The sequence below is a fragment of the Chiloscyllium plagiosum genome, chromosome 29 (genome assembly GCF_004010195.1).
Source record: "Chiloscyllium plagiosum isolate BGI_BamShark_2017 chromosome 29, ASM401019v2, whole genome shotgun sequence".
NCBI classification, from domain to species: domain Eukaryota; kingdom Metazoa; phylum Chordata; class Chondrichthyes; order Orectolobiformes; family Hemiscylliidae; genus Chiloscyllium; species Chiloscyllium plagiosum.
This window is the reverse complement of record NC_057738.1, coordinates 46,119,475-46,135,415: the sequence shown is the minus strand read 5'-3', so window position 1 is coordinate 46,135,415 and position 15,941 is coordinate 46,119,475. Positions and strand designations below refer to the sequence as shown.

Sequence of the window (15,941 nt, the reverse complement as noted above, 5' to 3'; positions counted from 1 at the left end):
ATTATAACATCACACCAAATTCTGTAGTTTATGAAATTAGAAAACATTACTTTTTCAATCAATTCCTCGGACAGGCTAAAAAATCAAGAACACTGCTTCAAGTAACCAATTTCTTGACAGGGATAAATAACAAATAGAAAAAAAACACTTGCAAAATCAGGACAACATCTTTCCCCGACCTGAGAAAGTAATCAACTGAAAATCCATTTAAACAATCAATAAGATTGTATTCCACAGATCGCATTCATCAATTACGTGATTATCTATATCTGTACTTATCCTCAGCTTTCCTCTAAATCAGTTACTCATTCTGCTCTTTCATTTAAGGGTTTAATCAGCAGAGAAATTTGCATTTTTCTGGAATCCACCCTTCTCTGCAGAGCAAGAGAAAGCAAATACGTTTCTAATCTCTAGTTCTGCTTTAGGCTTGTTAACATTGTTTTCAAGTCTTCTAGAACATAGAACATAAAACATAGAAGAATACAGCGCAGTACAGGCCCTTTGGCTGTTTTAAAGTCTTCTAGTTCTGAGATTGCCATTTAAACTAAATTAAAAAGACTGCCTTGGTTGAAAGTGATAAGAAGATTTCTACCATGACAGAAGAAGTGCGAGTCTGAATCCAGAAAGAGCCAGGTTCAGTTAGTGAGGTTAGTTTAAGTTTGCTCAATGGTCATCTGTCTTTACAACTAGCTTTTGGCCAGTGAAAACAAACAAAACATATGAACAGAAAGCATGGACATCTGCCCAGGTATGCACTGTCCATCGAAGTGCAAGACAAATCTTCTTGGGCCAATTATTACCCACTCAACAGAAAGTGACGCGAAGCATCATTGACAGTGCAAACAGGTATAAACTACACAGCAATCACCTAGTCACTGATGCCCAGTGTAGGTTCATCCAGGACCACTCACCTTCTGCCTTCAGTACAGCCCAAGACCAAACATGCACAAAATGATGAGTTTGACATGAGGAGGTGAAAGGGGTTGCTTTGTCATCAAGGCAGCATTTGGATGAACGTGGCATCAAGGAGCCTTGACAAAAATTGACTGAATGGGAATTGGGGAGAAGTCTTTCCATTCAGTTGGGCGGCACAGTGGCACAGTGGTTAGCACTGCTGCCTCATAGCGCCAGAGACCTGGTTCCAATTCCCACCTATTTATAAATTCTGCGTTACGATCGAGCCCTCCACTATCACTTGATGAAGGAGCGTCGCTCCGAAAGCTAGTGTGCTTCCAATTAAACCTGTTGGACTATAACCTGGTGTTGTGTGATTTTTAACTTTGTACACCCCAGTCCAACACCGGCATCTCCAAATCATGTAAGTAAATAAGTAATCTAAAGAAAATTGTAGTCCTGCCTAACTCCATAGAAAGTGGCTGTGGCTGTTGAAGGCCAATCATCTCAGAGCAGGACAATTTGTTGCAGAGACTTCTCAAGGAACTGTCTGAGACCAAACCATCCTTTTCAGATTTCAAGGTCAGAAGTGGATATGTCACTGAAGTTAATATCCTGGGAGTTACCATTGACTAGAAACTAAATTAGACCGGTGGCATAAATATTATGGCTGCAAGAGCAAATCAGAGGCTGGGAATTCCACAGTGAATAACTCACCTCCTGACTCTTCAAAGCCTTAAAAAGTTAGATGTGCAATGGAATATTCCCCCTTTGCCTGGATGACCACAGCTCCAAAAACATTCAAGAAATTTGACACATTTAGGATTAACCTTTCTGCTTTATTGATACTCCATCTACCATCCTCAATATTCACTTCCTCCACCACCAAGCTCAATGGTACCATTGTGTACCATTTAAAAAACGCTGTGCAGAAACTTATCCAGGTTCTTCAACAGCACTACTCAAATCCGCAAACTCTACCATTTATAAGGGCAGGAGCAGCAGATGCATGGGAAAATAAGTGTATGCAAGTTCCAATCCAAGTTGCACACCATCCTGACCTGAAGCTACATCAGCTGTTTCTTCATCATCATTGGGTCAAAATGCTTCAACTTCCTTCCTGACACTGTGAGAGTACCTTAATCAAACAGAAATTCAAAATAATGCTTCGCCATCTCCTTGTCATGAGCAATTAGAAACAGGCAACACATGTTGGCCATGTCAGTGACATCCACATCCTAATAGCTTAAAAGAATATACAAAAAAATACAACATATAAGCAAGATTGAAAACAAATTACAATCTGATTTTTTTTAATGTAACAAAAACCTGATACAAAAAAGGGAATGTGAACAATCAGCACTGAGTAAAAAGTATAAATTCACTGAGGGACTGACACATTTATTCATTTAAATTGTGTTCTTTATTCCTGTTCTGAATGTTTTAAATAGTTTATAGCGTTATTGAGAAACTTGAATGTTATAAAGCATTGCAAAGCCCATCACAAAACTGCAAAGAGCAGAATTCAGGAAGAAAGAGATTATTCAAATTTAAAATCTTTATCCATGGCAGGTTTTTTTTTTACACAGGAGAATCCAGACAACAACAAATGGTAAAATATGAATTAATTGAATTGCACTGTGCAGTGGTTATGTACATGTTTAATGAGTTTTGCTGCTATAATTCTTTTCTACCCATAATTAAATTGTTTGTGATGTTTGTACATGCCTATTATTTATTCTACTAGCTCATGGGTCAAAATTGGTGGGTGGTATCATAACCAGCTTTGTGCAAAACAGAAGGTTTACCCGGGGTTATCCAGAGGCACATGCGTCAGTTCCAGAGATGTCCCTTGCCTTGGGTCTTACAGGTCCTTGACTTTCAAAGGGTTGCTAATGGCATCTCCACCAGGCTGAAATAATACCCAGTACAATCCTCTATCAAAATTAGATTAGATTACTTACAGCGTGGAAACAGGCCCTTCGGCCCAACAAGTCCACACCGACCCGCTGAAACGCAACCCACTCAGTCCCATTCCCTTACATTTACTCCTTAACCTAACACTACGGGCAATTTAACATGGCCAATTCACCTAACCTGCACATTTTTGGACTGTGGGAGGAAACCGGAGCACCTGGAGGAAACCCACGCAGACACGGGGAGAATATGCAAACTCCACACAGACAGTCGCCTGAGATGGGAATTGAACCCGGGTCTCTGGCGCTGTGAGGTAGCAGTGCTAACCACTGTGCCACCGTGCCATCCATAAATTGCTGCACAGTTTCATCTATTCTGTCACAAAGCTGTCATTATAGGTGATTTAATACTCTCACAGCCCAATAAATTTTAACTGTGCATGAGTATGGGATATTAAATTATCTTATTCATGGAAGCCAAGAAACCATGCACAGGAGAGAGTAAGGCATCTGGAAATGCTGTCCAGATTGTAAGATTTCTGTTACAATAGTGGGAGCATTATTGAGAAATATCTAGCCTACAGAAATGACTGGATACCCCAAGGTTTTCACTTCATATGTCTTTGATGTTGCTGGCAGTTTTTAATGCTGTTAGCCAGGGAGCTGGGAAGTAGAGGTGACAGCATGAAGCCACATGCATTGGGCTCATTCCCAGAACTGACAGTATCTCTGATCATTTCCCGCAAGGAAGCAATAAATGCTTGAAAGTGACATATTGCTGGGGCGGGGGCGGGGGGGGGGGGGGGGGGGGGAGTGGATGGAGGAGCGAGACAGAGACAGAGAGAGTGTGCTTTGTGTGTCTGTGTGTGTTTTTGTGTGCGATTTGCATGTGCGTGTCTGTGTTTTTGTGTGTATCTGCATCCCTAGATGCTCCCCCTGCCCCCCAATCCCAGCTGCTAATGCCTCTCACCTGGGCCTGCCAGCCTGACCCCAGAAAAACACCCCATCCAACTTGTAAAGAGGCTCCAGCACAGATTACAGGGGATTGCCTGCAGTTCCAACACTGGCCACTGCTCTTGGTGGTGCTGTGCAACTCACGACCTGCTCCTGAGAGTCCTTAGTGATTAGTCATGTAGTTTTACTCTCATACAATATCCAATGGACGTACATGGAATAGTGTAGGTGGGATGGACTTCAGATTAGTATGACAGGGCGGCGCAACATCAAGGGCCAAAGGGCCTGTACTGAGCTGTAATGTTCGATGTTCTATGGTCTAAGCTAAGCGTGTGTGTGTGATTAATAAAGACTCCACAGTGGTGTATCTTCGCCATTGATCAACAAAAAGGCTGTAAACACAGCATAGGTCCAGGTGGATGACCTCATCAATTCCTGCCATTTACCATGAAGTAAAGGTAGCCTGAGGTGGCAGCTAGAGAAAATACAGGACTCAGGATGACTGATGCCATATTGTCACCTGAATATTCACTTTGTTCATTACTCTTTAATGCACTGAGACGTTGTTGTCAATGCTCTATTTATTGTTTTACCAAGATGAAAAGACAATGATGGTTCTGTCTATATTAAATAATCACTGATTAGAATTAGACCAAACCAGTAAAATAGTGAGCGAGGATAGCATACAGAGAACATTTATCCTCTCAGAAAGACAATCGGACAAAATATTGAAGCTAACTAAGTAACAATAAATTATTTGAAAAAAAAATCTGTAAATAAAAAAACACAAAGTTTCTTGGAGTAAATTTTGATTAATAATAAAAGCAAATAACATAAGACAAGGAGAACAGTCACACAAGATAAAAAAGGAAATGAAATGATAAATCACTGATTTACTATTGTACAGGACACTGAACAGGTAAAGGTGATGGCCTGGCATTTCTTTCAAAATGAGTCCCATAAATCATTTTGGAATTTCTGAATCTCACACCTGGTGTGTACATGGCATTTCACATGTTTCAGAAGAGATTCTTTGTTTTAATTTTTGTATGGAACTTGTTCTTGCTTGCAATTTCTTAATATAGAAGGCAGGATCACTGTCGTCATGAAGCAAGGGTCAGATTATTGTCTCACATGGTCATTAAATTACATGGAATGTACTGCAGAGAAACAGGCCTCTTGACCCATTTGGTCTCTAACAGTGTTGATAACACATAAGAGCCACATCCTAACTTTCTCTATGGAGGTCTATTGGATATACTTTGAATTCTGACCATCGACGAATCATATTCTTGCCCAAATCTTCAGGCAGTCAAACAGCCTCCATCATTTCCAGATCTCTAATATAAATGATAAAGGGGCATCTCCAAAGCAATAAACTGGACCATAAAGACATGAGGCAGCTATGGAGCACGGTTACATCACTGTGCACAGGAATAAACAACTTAAATTATCTGGAGAATCTAGAGAAACTACGACAGCTCTCTTTACAGAAGTAAAATATGAGACGAGATTTCACAGAAACATTAAAAATCTGTATGGACCTGATCAAGGAAAAAAATTGGGAAACTGTCTTCAGAGATAGAAGGGAGAGTAATCAGAGGACACAGATTAAAGGGAATTGGCAAATGGACTAGGGATGGCGAGGCCCAGTGATTCTTCTTCTGTTCTAAAGAAGGGCCACTGAACATGAAACGTTGACTCTCTTTTTCTCTGCGCAGATAATGCCAGACCTATTGAGTGTTTCCAGCAATTTCTACTATGTTTCTGATTTGCAGCGTTCATAGTTCTTTATTTGTTTTTGTCTATGAGTTGGAGCTGTCCAGTGACAATCTTTGAAAAGTAGACCACACCTTTATGAGTTCCAAAACTCCTTTTCAGTGGGTGCATGGTTCTGCTGATTATCACACTATCCTAACTAGCAGGCAGTCTACACATAGCAGGGTTAGTACTGCGAGCTCACACACTCCATTGAAATAAGGCCAAAAATCTAAAATCAGTCTTGCCTCTCTCCTGCTCCTCGGATGCTGCCTGACCTGTTGTGCTTTTCCAGCATCATGCTTTTCGACTCTGACTCTCCAGCATCTGCAGTCCTCACTTTCTGCTGGCATCTCACTGATGTTACTTGGGGCTTGGGCTGGGTTAAATGTCACAACCAAAATCAACAGCAGATTGTCTAACTAATTTCTTACTGAAACTGAGTCAAAGTGAACTTGTAGTCAAATACTAAAGGAAGCAAGCATTAATAATTAGAAACATTACGCTACAAATGACTGTAGCTATGTTGTGATGTGAATACATAGTATGTTCGTATTGTATTCTTCCTGCAAGACATTTCATACAAACTTCCACCTGATATCTAGGGATTGATCTCGTTGTCTGTAGGATGGAAGGAGCTATTTGTTATGAATGCATTAAATGTTTCTATGGTAATATTGCAGTCTGCAATTCCCAGGCCATTGCTGAATAACACAGCAGAGGTATTATTAAAACATAGATACACCCTGAGTGGTTGTATACTTCAAAATAGAAAGCAGTTGTACAATGCAGACAAATTTCTAAGCTGCAGTTTGCCACTCAGCACGTTGGTGCTCATTGAGAGTCAGTTTTGGAACTTGTGGTATTATCTGGCTGTCAAAGAGACATGGCGATGTCTTTGCTGTCGAGTAATGGGCAGGAATTGTGGATCACACAGGAAATTACAGGATTTTTGAACACCACAATTCCTATTGTTGAGACTTTTCCTTGCTGTCTCATTTTGAGCTTCCGAACCATTATTGTGTATTTTTATGTTTTCCTTTTTGTAGCAACAAAAAGAAATGGAAACTGCCACCTGGTCATTTTCTGTGGGTAATAGTTGCTATTATCACCACATTGAAGCTTTATGCAGGAGACAATTATCTCTTCTCTGGAGATACCCTTGGACTATTGTCACTCCTTGCAAATAGGTTCCAGGTCCTCAACTAGTGGATGAAAGTGTTTGAAAGGGCAGAAGAAAGTAACTCTGACAGAATGTCTGCAAAAGTTTTAATAGTTTCGTTTGAGTGCATGTGAATACATTGAACATGACTAACATCCTGAAGGTGTTTGTTGTGGTTCATTTTGATGTAATTTTAACAAAATGAAGAGAAAAATGGAAGTGTTTATTACTGTTTGCATCCAGTGTCAGCTTTTCCCATTCTCTGCTGTGGCTCAGTTGATGGTATTCTCTCATTCAAATCACATGTTTCTAACCTTGAGCCCTACTCTAGAATTTGGACAATGAAAGCTCAGCTGAAACTCCAGTGGACTGCTGTGCAAGTGTTGCACTGTTGCCCAGGTTCCCAGAAGATTAGCCTGTCTTTGTTAAACCAACCCACTGTCTGCCCTGTTGACTGGAAAAATAAAATCCCATCATACTATGTCGAAGAAGAAATATCAAAATATTATCCCGGTCATCTTTGCCAATATTTGACAATCAATGTAGACAGAGAGGTAATTATCTGATTGCTACCTGTGGGAGCCCGCTGAATTTAAAGAGCCACCTACCGTGGCTCTGATCACCAGACATTATGCTTCAGAAGCCTTTCATGAATTATAAAGCACTTTGGGACATACATTGGTTGCAAAAGGTGCTCTATAAATAAAAGTCTTTGATTTAACATAATTAACATAAGTCACCCCATTGAGTGTCCGAGCTCAAGTCTGAAAAAATCATCTTGTGATTCAACCTGTGTCACCTTATGTCCCATAATATGTGATCACTTGGCAAAATGATCGTGTTTGTTGATCTGTTGATGTCTTCAGACACTGAGCGACATTCTTTGTTTATATAAAACCAGGCAAAAAAACCCCTAGAAACAGCTAAATGGTTCAGAACACCTCCCTGCCACTCCAGAACCGACCATTCCCTGTCATGATTGATAGTCAGGAAGGTTTGGTTGCCTACTCTGTTGAATCAATCAGCACAATGTACAGTGCTCACACGTCCAGTGCTCACAAAACTTGCAAGTCAGATTTCATCAAATGCAGAGACCCATTTCCATGAATGATTCCTGCGCTGACAGTCAACTAGCAATTGTTGAGGACATTTAGTCCGTCCTAGAGATTCACTTGGAGAATGCTTTCATTCCTGAATGTCATCCTTTGTCAAATACAAACATGTACCTTCAACTCGAAACAGCATCAATCAAGAAAACATCGAGACATTACTGATCAAACTTGATTGAGCTTTTTGAAGAAGTAACAAACAAGATTATTGAGGGCAGAGCAGTAGATGTGATCTATATGGACCTCAGTAAGGTGTCCAATAAGGTTCCCCATGGGAGACTGGTTAGTAAGGTTAGATCACATGGAATACAGGGAGAAGTGGCCATTTGGATACAGAACTGGCTCAAAGGTAGAAGACAGAGGGTGGTGCTGGAGGGTTGATTTTCAGACTGGAGGCCTGTGACCAGTGGTCTGCCACGAGGATCGGTGCTGGGTCCACTGCTTTTTTGTCATTTATATAAAAATGATTTGGATGCGAACATGTGGCACAGTGGCTCAGTGGTTAGCACTGCTGCCTCACAGCGCCAGGGACCTGGTTTCAATCCTCACATCGGGTGACTGTGTGGAGTTCACACATTCTCCCCATGTCTGTGTTGGTTTCTTCCAGGTGCACTGGTTTGTCCCACAATCCAAAGATGTGCAGGTTAGGTGAAGTGGCCATGCCAAATTGCCTAAGGTGCTTTAATCAGGGGTAAACATAGGGTAGGTGAAAGGATCGGAGTGGGTTACACTTTAGAGGGTCAGTGAGGACCTGTTTGGCCAAATGGCCTGTTACCACACAGTCGAGAATCTAATGGGAGGTATAGTTAATAAGTTTGCAGATGACACCAAAATTGGAGGTGTAGTGGACAGCGAAGAAGGTTACCTCAGAGTACAACAGGATCTTAATCAGGTGAGTCAATGGGCTGAAAAGTGGCAGATAGAGTTTAATTTAGATAAATGTGAGGTGCTACATTTTGGAAAAGCAAATCAGGGCAGGACTTATACACTTAATGCTAAAGTCCCGGGGAGTGTTGCTGAACAAAGAGACCTTGGAGTGCAGGTTCATAGTTCCCTGAAAGTGGAGTCATAGTAGATAGGATAGTGAAGAAGGTGTTTGGTATGCTTTCCTTTACTGGTCAGAGCATTTAGTATAGGAGTTGGGAGGTCACTTTGCAGCAGTACAGGACATTGGTTAGGCCACTGTTGGAATACTGTATGCAATTCTGGTCTCCCTGCCATAGTAAAGATATTGTGTAACTTGAAAAGATTCAGAAATGATTTACAAGGATGTTGCCAAAGTTGGAGGATTTGAGCTACAAGGAGAAGCTGAATAGGCTGTTTTCCCTCAAGCGTTGGAAACTCAGTGGTGACCTTATAGAGGTTTATACAATCATGAGGGACACAGATAGGATAAATAAACAAGGCCTTTTCACCATGTGGGGGAGTCCACAACTAGATGGCATAGGTTTAGGGTAAGAGGGGGTAAGATTTAAATGGGACCTAGGTGGCAACTTTTTCACACAGAGGGTGGTACGTGTATGGAGTGAGCTGCCGGAAGAAGTGATAGAGGCTGGTACATTTACATTTAAAAGGCATCTGGATGGGTATATGGATAGGAAGGGTTTGGAGGGATATGGGCCGAGTGCTGGCAAATGGGACTAGATTTATTTAGGAATCTGGTCAGCATGGATGAGTTGTACCGGAGGGTCTGTTCTGTGCGGTATGTCCCTATGACTCTGTGACATCATGCAATAGTTTGATGGAAGAACATGCAACGGTTATATAGGATAATATAGAATAGCTATGTAGGGGAACATGGGATAGCTGTATTGGATAACATTGGCAGACTATATAGGATAACATGAAGTGGTTATCCTGAATAACATGTAATGGTTATATATGACAACATGAGATGGTTATATAGAATAGTATCAACAGGTTATATGGAATAACAAAGGATCGCACATCTCTCAAACACCATGTATTTTAGTAGATGAGCCTGAGATTCTGGGTTACTAGTGCAGCGATGGTAATATACCCCAGCCTTCCCTCTAAACAGAGTGGGATAATGAGCATCAGTGTGAACATGCTCTGGCTCTCTTCAAATAAAAGCTTCATAGTCCCAGGGGAACACAGGGCTTCTCTCTCATTGAAGAGAAACAACCTGGTGCTGAGGTTAATCTGAGTGTCACCACACCTCAGGTGAGGGGCGAGGTTGAGCAGGCAGGACCTTCAATGATAACCTCAGCTAGGATGGGAATTGAACCCATGCTGTTGGCATCATACTGCCTTGCAATCCAGCCAACTGAGCTAACCGACCCCATAAAATTACTACTGAACTTAATCAACTCTTTGGGATTATCATGGGAACTCTGAAACAGAATTTTGTCCTGTTGCTATGTGACCTCATAGGGAATGTGACCAACAGATCTATGGTCTCAGATATTCACTGAACGCACACAACTCATTTGTCATGGCTCGAATGCCAAACAGGCCTCTGTCTCTGAGGTTTTCCTTATCTGTGGACTGAAACAGAGCTAAAACTGTGATGTGAAATGATGATACGTAGGGAGAACATTTCCTTCAGAACAACTGCATCCAGACAGGACCATGTGTGCCAATGCAGATTGGTCCCAAATTGAGTGAGAGACAGACGAGTCAAGATTAGTGAAGATCTGAACGAGATACAGCAGGGGAATGTGACTGGATGTAAATATAGGAAGCAAAGGCATGCACCTGAGCTTTACCCGATGCAGTGACCCCCATAAGCATTCTGTACTCCCAAGGAACTGCTTGAGAGAAATTACAATATTAGGCACTGGGTCAGTTATGAATTCAAAATAATTGATCATACATTGTAAAATATTCAGTTAATAAAAGTTCTGTAAGTTCATATGAGCTTGCATAAAACTTCGATGAATATTCAAAATAATACCCACTCAACCATTTCACAGGGCACATCATCTGCAGTTAATTACAAACTGATTTCTGAAATTGCCAATTTTGTAAGGCTGATCACTTCCAAGTAATTATGTCATTTATTACATTTGATGCAAAGTTTCTAAAAGTAGCATATGTATGATTGAATGTTATAGATATCCCCATGTCCATACACAAAGTAGAGAATGATATGGCAATAAATGATGCTATTGGTTTAAATGGTATTGAACATTATAATATGGAGAATTTCCAAGTGAGTTGATAATGAGAATAACCAAGTTTAGGGGTGTTGGGTATGTAAAAGGGTGGCTGGGTGGTGGTTGGGAAGCTGTTACCTTTCTCCTCCCACCTAAATAAATCTGAGACATGAGGCTTCATTAGCAGCATTCTTCTCCCATCACCAACTGAGTGTCTTAAATGGACAAGAAATGCCCACTTAATGGCTTTATCCCACCACCGCTGGTAAAACACCCACTCATATCTTTAGTGTTCTTCATTGCTTTCTCTGGGGTGTGATGTAATGTGTGAAAGTTACAAATAACATCAGCTATCATTGAGGTTTTAAGCAAGTGACATGCAGGCTTTGATCTGAGTGTGTGAGGGAGTTTAATGAGTAACTTGTCAGTATGTCTGCAGACCCCACACTTTTTGATTGCGAGAGAGGGGCTCTTGGAATGATTACGGCAACTTGTTTGCATTGTGAGAACTTTACAATTGGACAAAGAGAACATTAGAAAACTTTCGCTTGCTTTCAATTTAGATGATGGATTTTGTTTTTTGCTTGGGGCAAAATCTATAACTTGGAAAGTTTTTGGTTTCAGTTTACAGAAGTTCTGAATGAAATGGAATGTGTGAATCAGTTTCTCTGAGAGAAATTAGTTAGTTCAGAAAAGTTAGGAAATATGATAACACAGTGTAAGGGTTTTAATTAAAATCTCTACAAGTCTTTAGTTGTGATCTGAAAGAATTATTTGAAGCTGAGAAAGTCTAACCTGAGTTGTGTGAATAATCAAGGGAGACACAATCTAATTTTCAAGACAGGGAATTGAAAGGAACAGGTAGGTTATGCCTATAGATGTGTTAGAAAAGAGATTCTCCTTAGTGTTTGAGTACAGAAAAGTGATGGTGTTGTGATAGATGAAATCATATTTTACTGTGTTTCAAAATGTTTCAAATTGTGTTATATTTAAATAGCTTGGCTTATTCTAATTCATCTTCAATCCTTTTGTGAAATAAGCTTCTCCTTTATTGCTAAAACCAAAACTCCAGCATTATATGTGCATGTTTTCATGAAGGACCACCTTGTTGTATATGAACAATATATGAGATATCAAGGCAGATTTCAGTCTGGGATCTGACTTGCCTGTTAGCTCCATCTGCTGCGATATTAATCAGGGCAATACCTCAGGCCAAGAGTCACAGATTTTCCATCCAATCATCAACCTACTTCTGCAGTATAAATAATTGTGAGCACTGTAAATGTGCTATTCTTGCATTTGCGCTGATGAGTGAAAAAGAAATTTTGTCAACATGTCTCTCTTTTCAACAATATTCACATTTTAGTACCAATAAATGTTAAGCTCTTTAAAGAAGTGGAAATCCACAACTGAATTGAGGTACATGGACCCTTCAGTGGACTTTATTGGCCATTGGGCATGCTCAGTCTGGACTTTCCAATGAGGATTCCTCATGTCAAGGCCAAGCCTGAATGGAAGCACTTCAGGCAGAATCAGTGGCTTAGATACACATGAGAGTCAAATGGTTTGAAAGGTACAAAGTGTGTTTTATAAAGTAAAGTCCAGAAATACCAAGAGAGAGTAGCTTTGTTAATAGGTTGTTCATTCTAGACCTGATGAAAAGTCAAAGATTAGAGGTGTAATCAATAAACAGTGTCTGAGAATAAAAATACATTTTGCCACACTTTCCCACACAAGACCAGATGAACTTCCAGCAAAAAATAAACACAGTGGGACTCAGAAACACCAGGTCTCAGCCTGAGGTGTCAGTTTCTGTGAGGGCATGTTTGAGGGAAGGATCTTTGCCACTTCAATGTTAATGCATTAATGAATTTAACCCCAAACCGGGAGCTTCATTGACCTCCATCCAACTCGCTCTTTGTTAAACCAGACAAGCGAGAATTGTTTCCATCTCGATTCGCAAAGTTGAAGTTCCGCTTTTGGAGATTCTAATAGCTGACAAACTTATAGCCTCCTCCATGTTCTGCATCCTGCCTAATCTATTTTAAGGTGAACATGATGAAGGTTGAGATTTTTTGGAGATTCTCCTGCTCTGTTGCTGTAACTTTGACTAACTGTTAATGAAAGTGAAGTTTTCCAACCAACCTATTCCAAGCTACAGAGGCTTGTCAGAAAAATTAACCTTCTCACAATTCAGACCCCCATGTAGACTTTCCTTTCAGGGACAGTTCAGGTTTCCTCTGACCTCTCCTTACTACAGGCACTATTTAATTTCCCTTGACATATTGAACAGGAATAGAATGCTTATTGGGCACATGCTCAAGGGGCCCAGTCAAGTATTGGATCCCAGCACTGTCATGACACCAGGAACACAGGCCAGCATTGGAACACTGGATTGAATTAACTGCCCTTTCTCCCAATTGTACGACAGGGTAGTCACTGGAATTAGAGCATGGATTGGCCTTCATTTCCTGACTGTAATTACATCAACTCCATGAAACCTCCATTTGACTCTGACTTGGGAAGACACACTCACAAAGGCCTGCAAACAAGCAGGAAGAGTCAAAGGGTCTTCAAGACTTTCTCGCAAGGAGGGGAAGACAATGTTGGATAGGCCTGGATATTATAATATCTGTGTTTTTGTGGAATATTGGGGTTGTACCTGAATGTATATGTGAATGAATAATTGATTTATTTAGTGGCACATGCATTTACGGACATAGAGCAGAAAGTGTTCTCTCACCACAATCCAATGCCATTTTGAAGTACCAAGAAGAATAAAAGAAAATACATAAATAGTGTTCACCTTCATAGGCGAGGGTCCCAAACATGGCGGCAGGGGTTCTGCAAGGCTCCACTCTGGGCCTACCATTGTCAGGAGCCCCTGCTCCGGGCCCAACATAGTCAGGAATCTCCGCTCTGGGCCCACCATAGTCAGGAATTTCCACTCCAGGCCCAACATAGCCAGAAGACCCCGCTCCGGGCCCAATACAGTCAGGAATCCCCACTCCGGGCCCACCATAGTCAGGAGTCCCTACTCCAAGCCCACCATAGTCAGGAATCCCCACTCCGGGCCCAACATAGCCAGGAGGTCCCACTCCGGGCCCAACATAGTCAGGAATGCCCGCTCCGGGCCCACCATAGTCAGCAGCCCCCACTCCAAGCCTACCATAGTCAGGAATCCCCGCTCCAGGCCCACCATATTCAGGAGCCCCCACTCCAGGCCCAACATAGTCAGGAATCTCCGCTTCGGGCCCACCATAGTCTGAAATCCCTGCTCTGGGCCCAACATAGTCAGGAATGCCCATCTCGGGCCCACCATAGTCAGGGATCCCCGCTCCAGGCCCACCATAGTCAGGAATCCCCGCTCCGGGCCCACCATAGTCAGGAATGCCCGCCTCGGGCCCACCATCATTAGGAATCCCCACTCCAGGACCACCATAGTCAGGAATCCCCGCTCCGGACCCACTATAGTCAGGAATGCCCGCCTCGGGCCCACCATCGTCAGGAATCCCCACTCCAGGACTACCATAGTCTGGAATCCTCGCTCCAGGCCCAACATAGCCAGGAGTCCCCGCTCCGGGCACACCATAGTCAGGAATCCCCACTCCGGGCCCAACATAGCCAGGAGTCCCTGCTCCTGGCCCACCATAATCAGGAGTCCCCACTCCGGGCCCACCATAGTCAAATCCCCACTCCGGGCTCACCATAGTCAGGAGCCACCGCTCCAGGCACACCATAGTCAGGAATCCCCACTCCGGGCACACCATAGTCAGGAATCCCTACTCCGAGCCCAACATAGACAGGAGGCCCTGCTCTGGGCCTCCCACATTCAGGAGCCCCCACTACAAGCGCACCATAGTCAGGAATCCCCACTCCGCTCCCAACATAGTCTGAAATCCCCACTCCGGGCCCACCATTGTCAGGAGCCCCCACTCCAAGCCCACCATAGTCAGGAGTTCCCCTGCTCCAGGCCCACCGTGGTCAGGAGTCCCCACTCCGGGCCCACCATAGTCAGCAGCCCCCACTCCAAGCCCAACATAGTCAGGAGATTCCCACTCCGGGCTCACCATCGTCAGGAGTCCTCACTCCAAGCCCACCATAGTCAGGAATCCCCCCTCCGGGCCCACCATAGTCAGGAATCCCCGCTCCGGGCCCAACATAGCCAAGAGGCCCCAATCCGGGCCCACCATAGTCGGGAATCCCCATTCCGGGCCCACCATAGTCAGGACTCCCCACTCCGGGCCCGCCATAATCAGGAATTCCCACTCCGGGCCCACCATAGTCAGGAATCCCCGCTCTGGGCCCACCATAGTCAGGAGCCCCCACTCCAAGCCCTCGATAGTCCGGAATCCCTGCTCCGGGCCCACCATAGTCAGGAGTCCCCACACCAAGCCCACTATAGTTAGGAATCCACACTCCGGGCCCACCATAGTCAGGAATTCCTGCTTCGGGCCCACCATAGTCTGGAATCCCCGCTCCAGGCCCACCATAGTCAGGAATCTCCGCTTCGGGCCCACCATAGTCAGGAATCCCCACTCTGGGCTCACCATAGTCAGAAGTCCCCACTCCGGGCCCACCATTGAAAGGATTCCCCGCACCGGGCCCACCATAATCAGGAGCACCCATTCTAAGCCTACCATAGTCAGGAACCCCTCCTCCGGTCCCACTATAGTCAGGAATCCCCGCTCCGGGCCCACCATAGTCAGGAATCCCCACTCTGGTCCCACCATAGCCAGGAATCCCCGCTCCGCGCCCAACATAGTCAGGAATCCCCACTTCAGGCCCACTATAGTCAGCAGCCCCCACTCCAAGCCTACCATAGTCAGGAATCCCCACTCCAGGCCCACCATATGCAGGAATCCCCGTTCCGGGCCCATCATAGTCAGGAATCCCCACTCCAGGAGAAAGTGAGGTCTGCAGATGCTGGAGATCAAAGTTGAAACTTTATTGCTGGAACAGCACAGCAGGTCAGGCAGCATCCAGGGAACAGGAGATTCGACGTTTTGGGCACAGGCCCTTCTTCAGG

The 15,941-nt window shown here is 43.4% G+C and overlaps 1 protein-coding gene across 5 annotated transcripts in view; it reads right to left on the bottom strand.

Annotated features, from left to right (window-relative positions):
• LOC122564564 (cadherin-18-like) overlaps positions 1-15,941 on the bottom strand; it is a 705,142-nt gene that overhangs the window by 63,456 nt on the left and 625,745 nt on the right. The window contains exon 1 of one of the 5 annotated variants that reach the window (XM_043719651.1): positions 12,079-12,935. The exons of the other annotated variants lie outside the window; for them this stretch is intronic. Within the exon in view, the coding sequence (XP_043575586.1) occupies positions 12,079-12,091 (13 nt within the window). The 5' untranslated portion in view covers positions 12,092-12,935. Of the gene's footprint in view, positions 1-12,078; positions 12,936-15,941 lie in introns of those variants that run through there. 5 annotated transcript variants of the gene reach the window in all.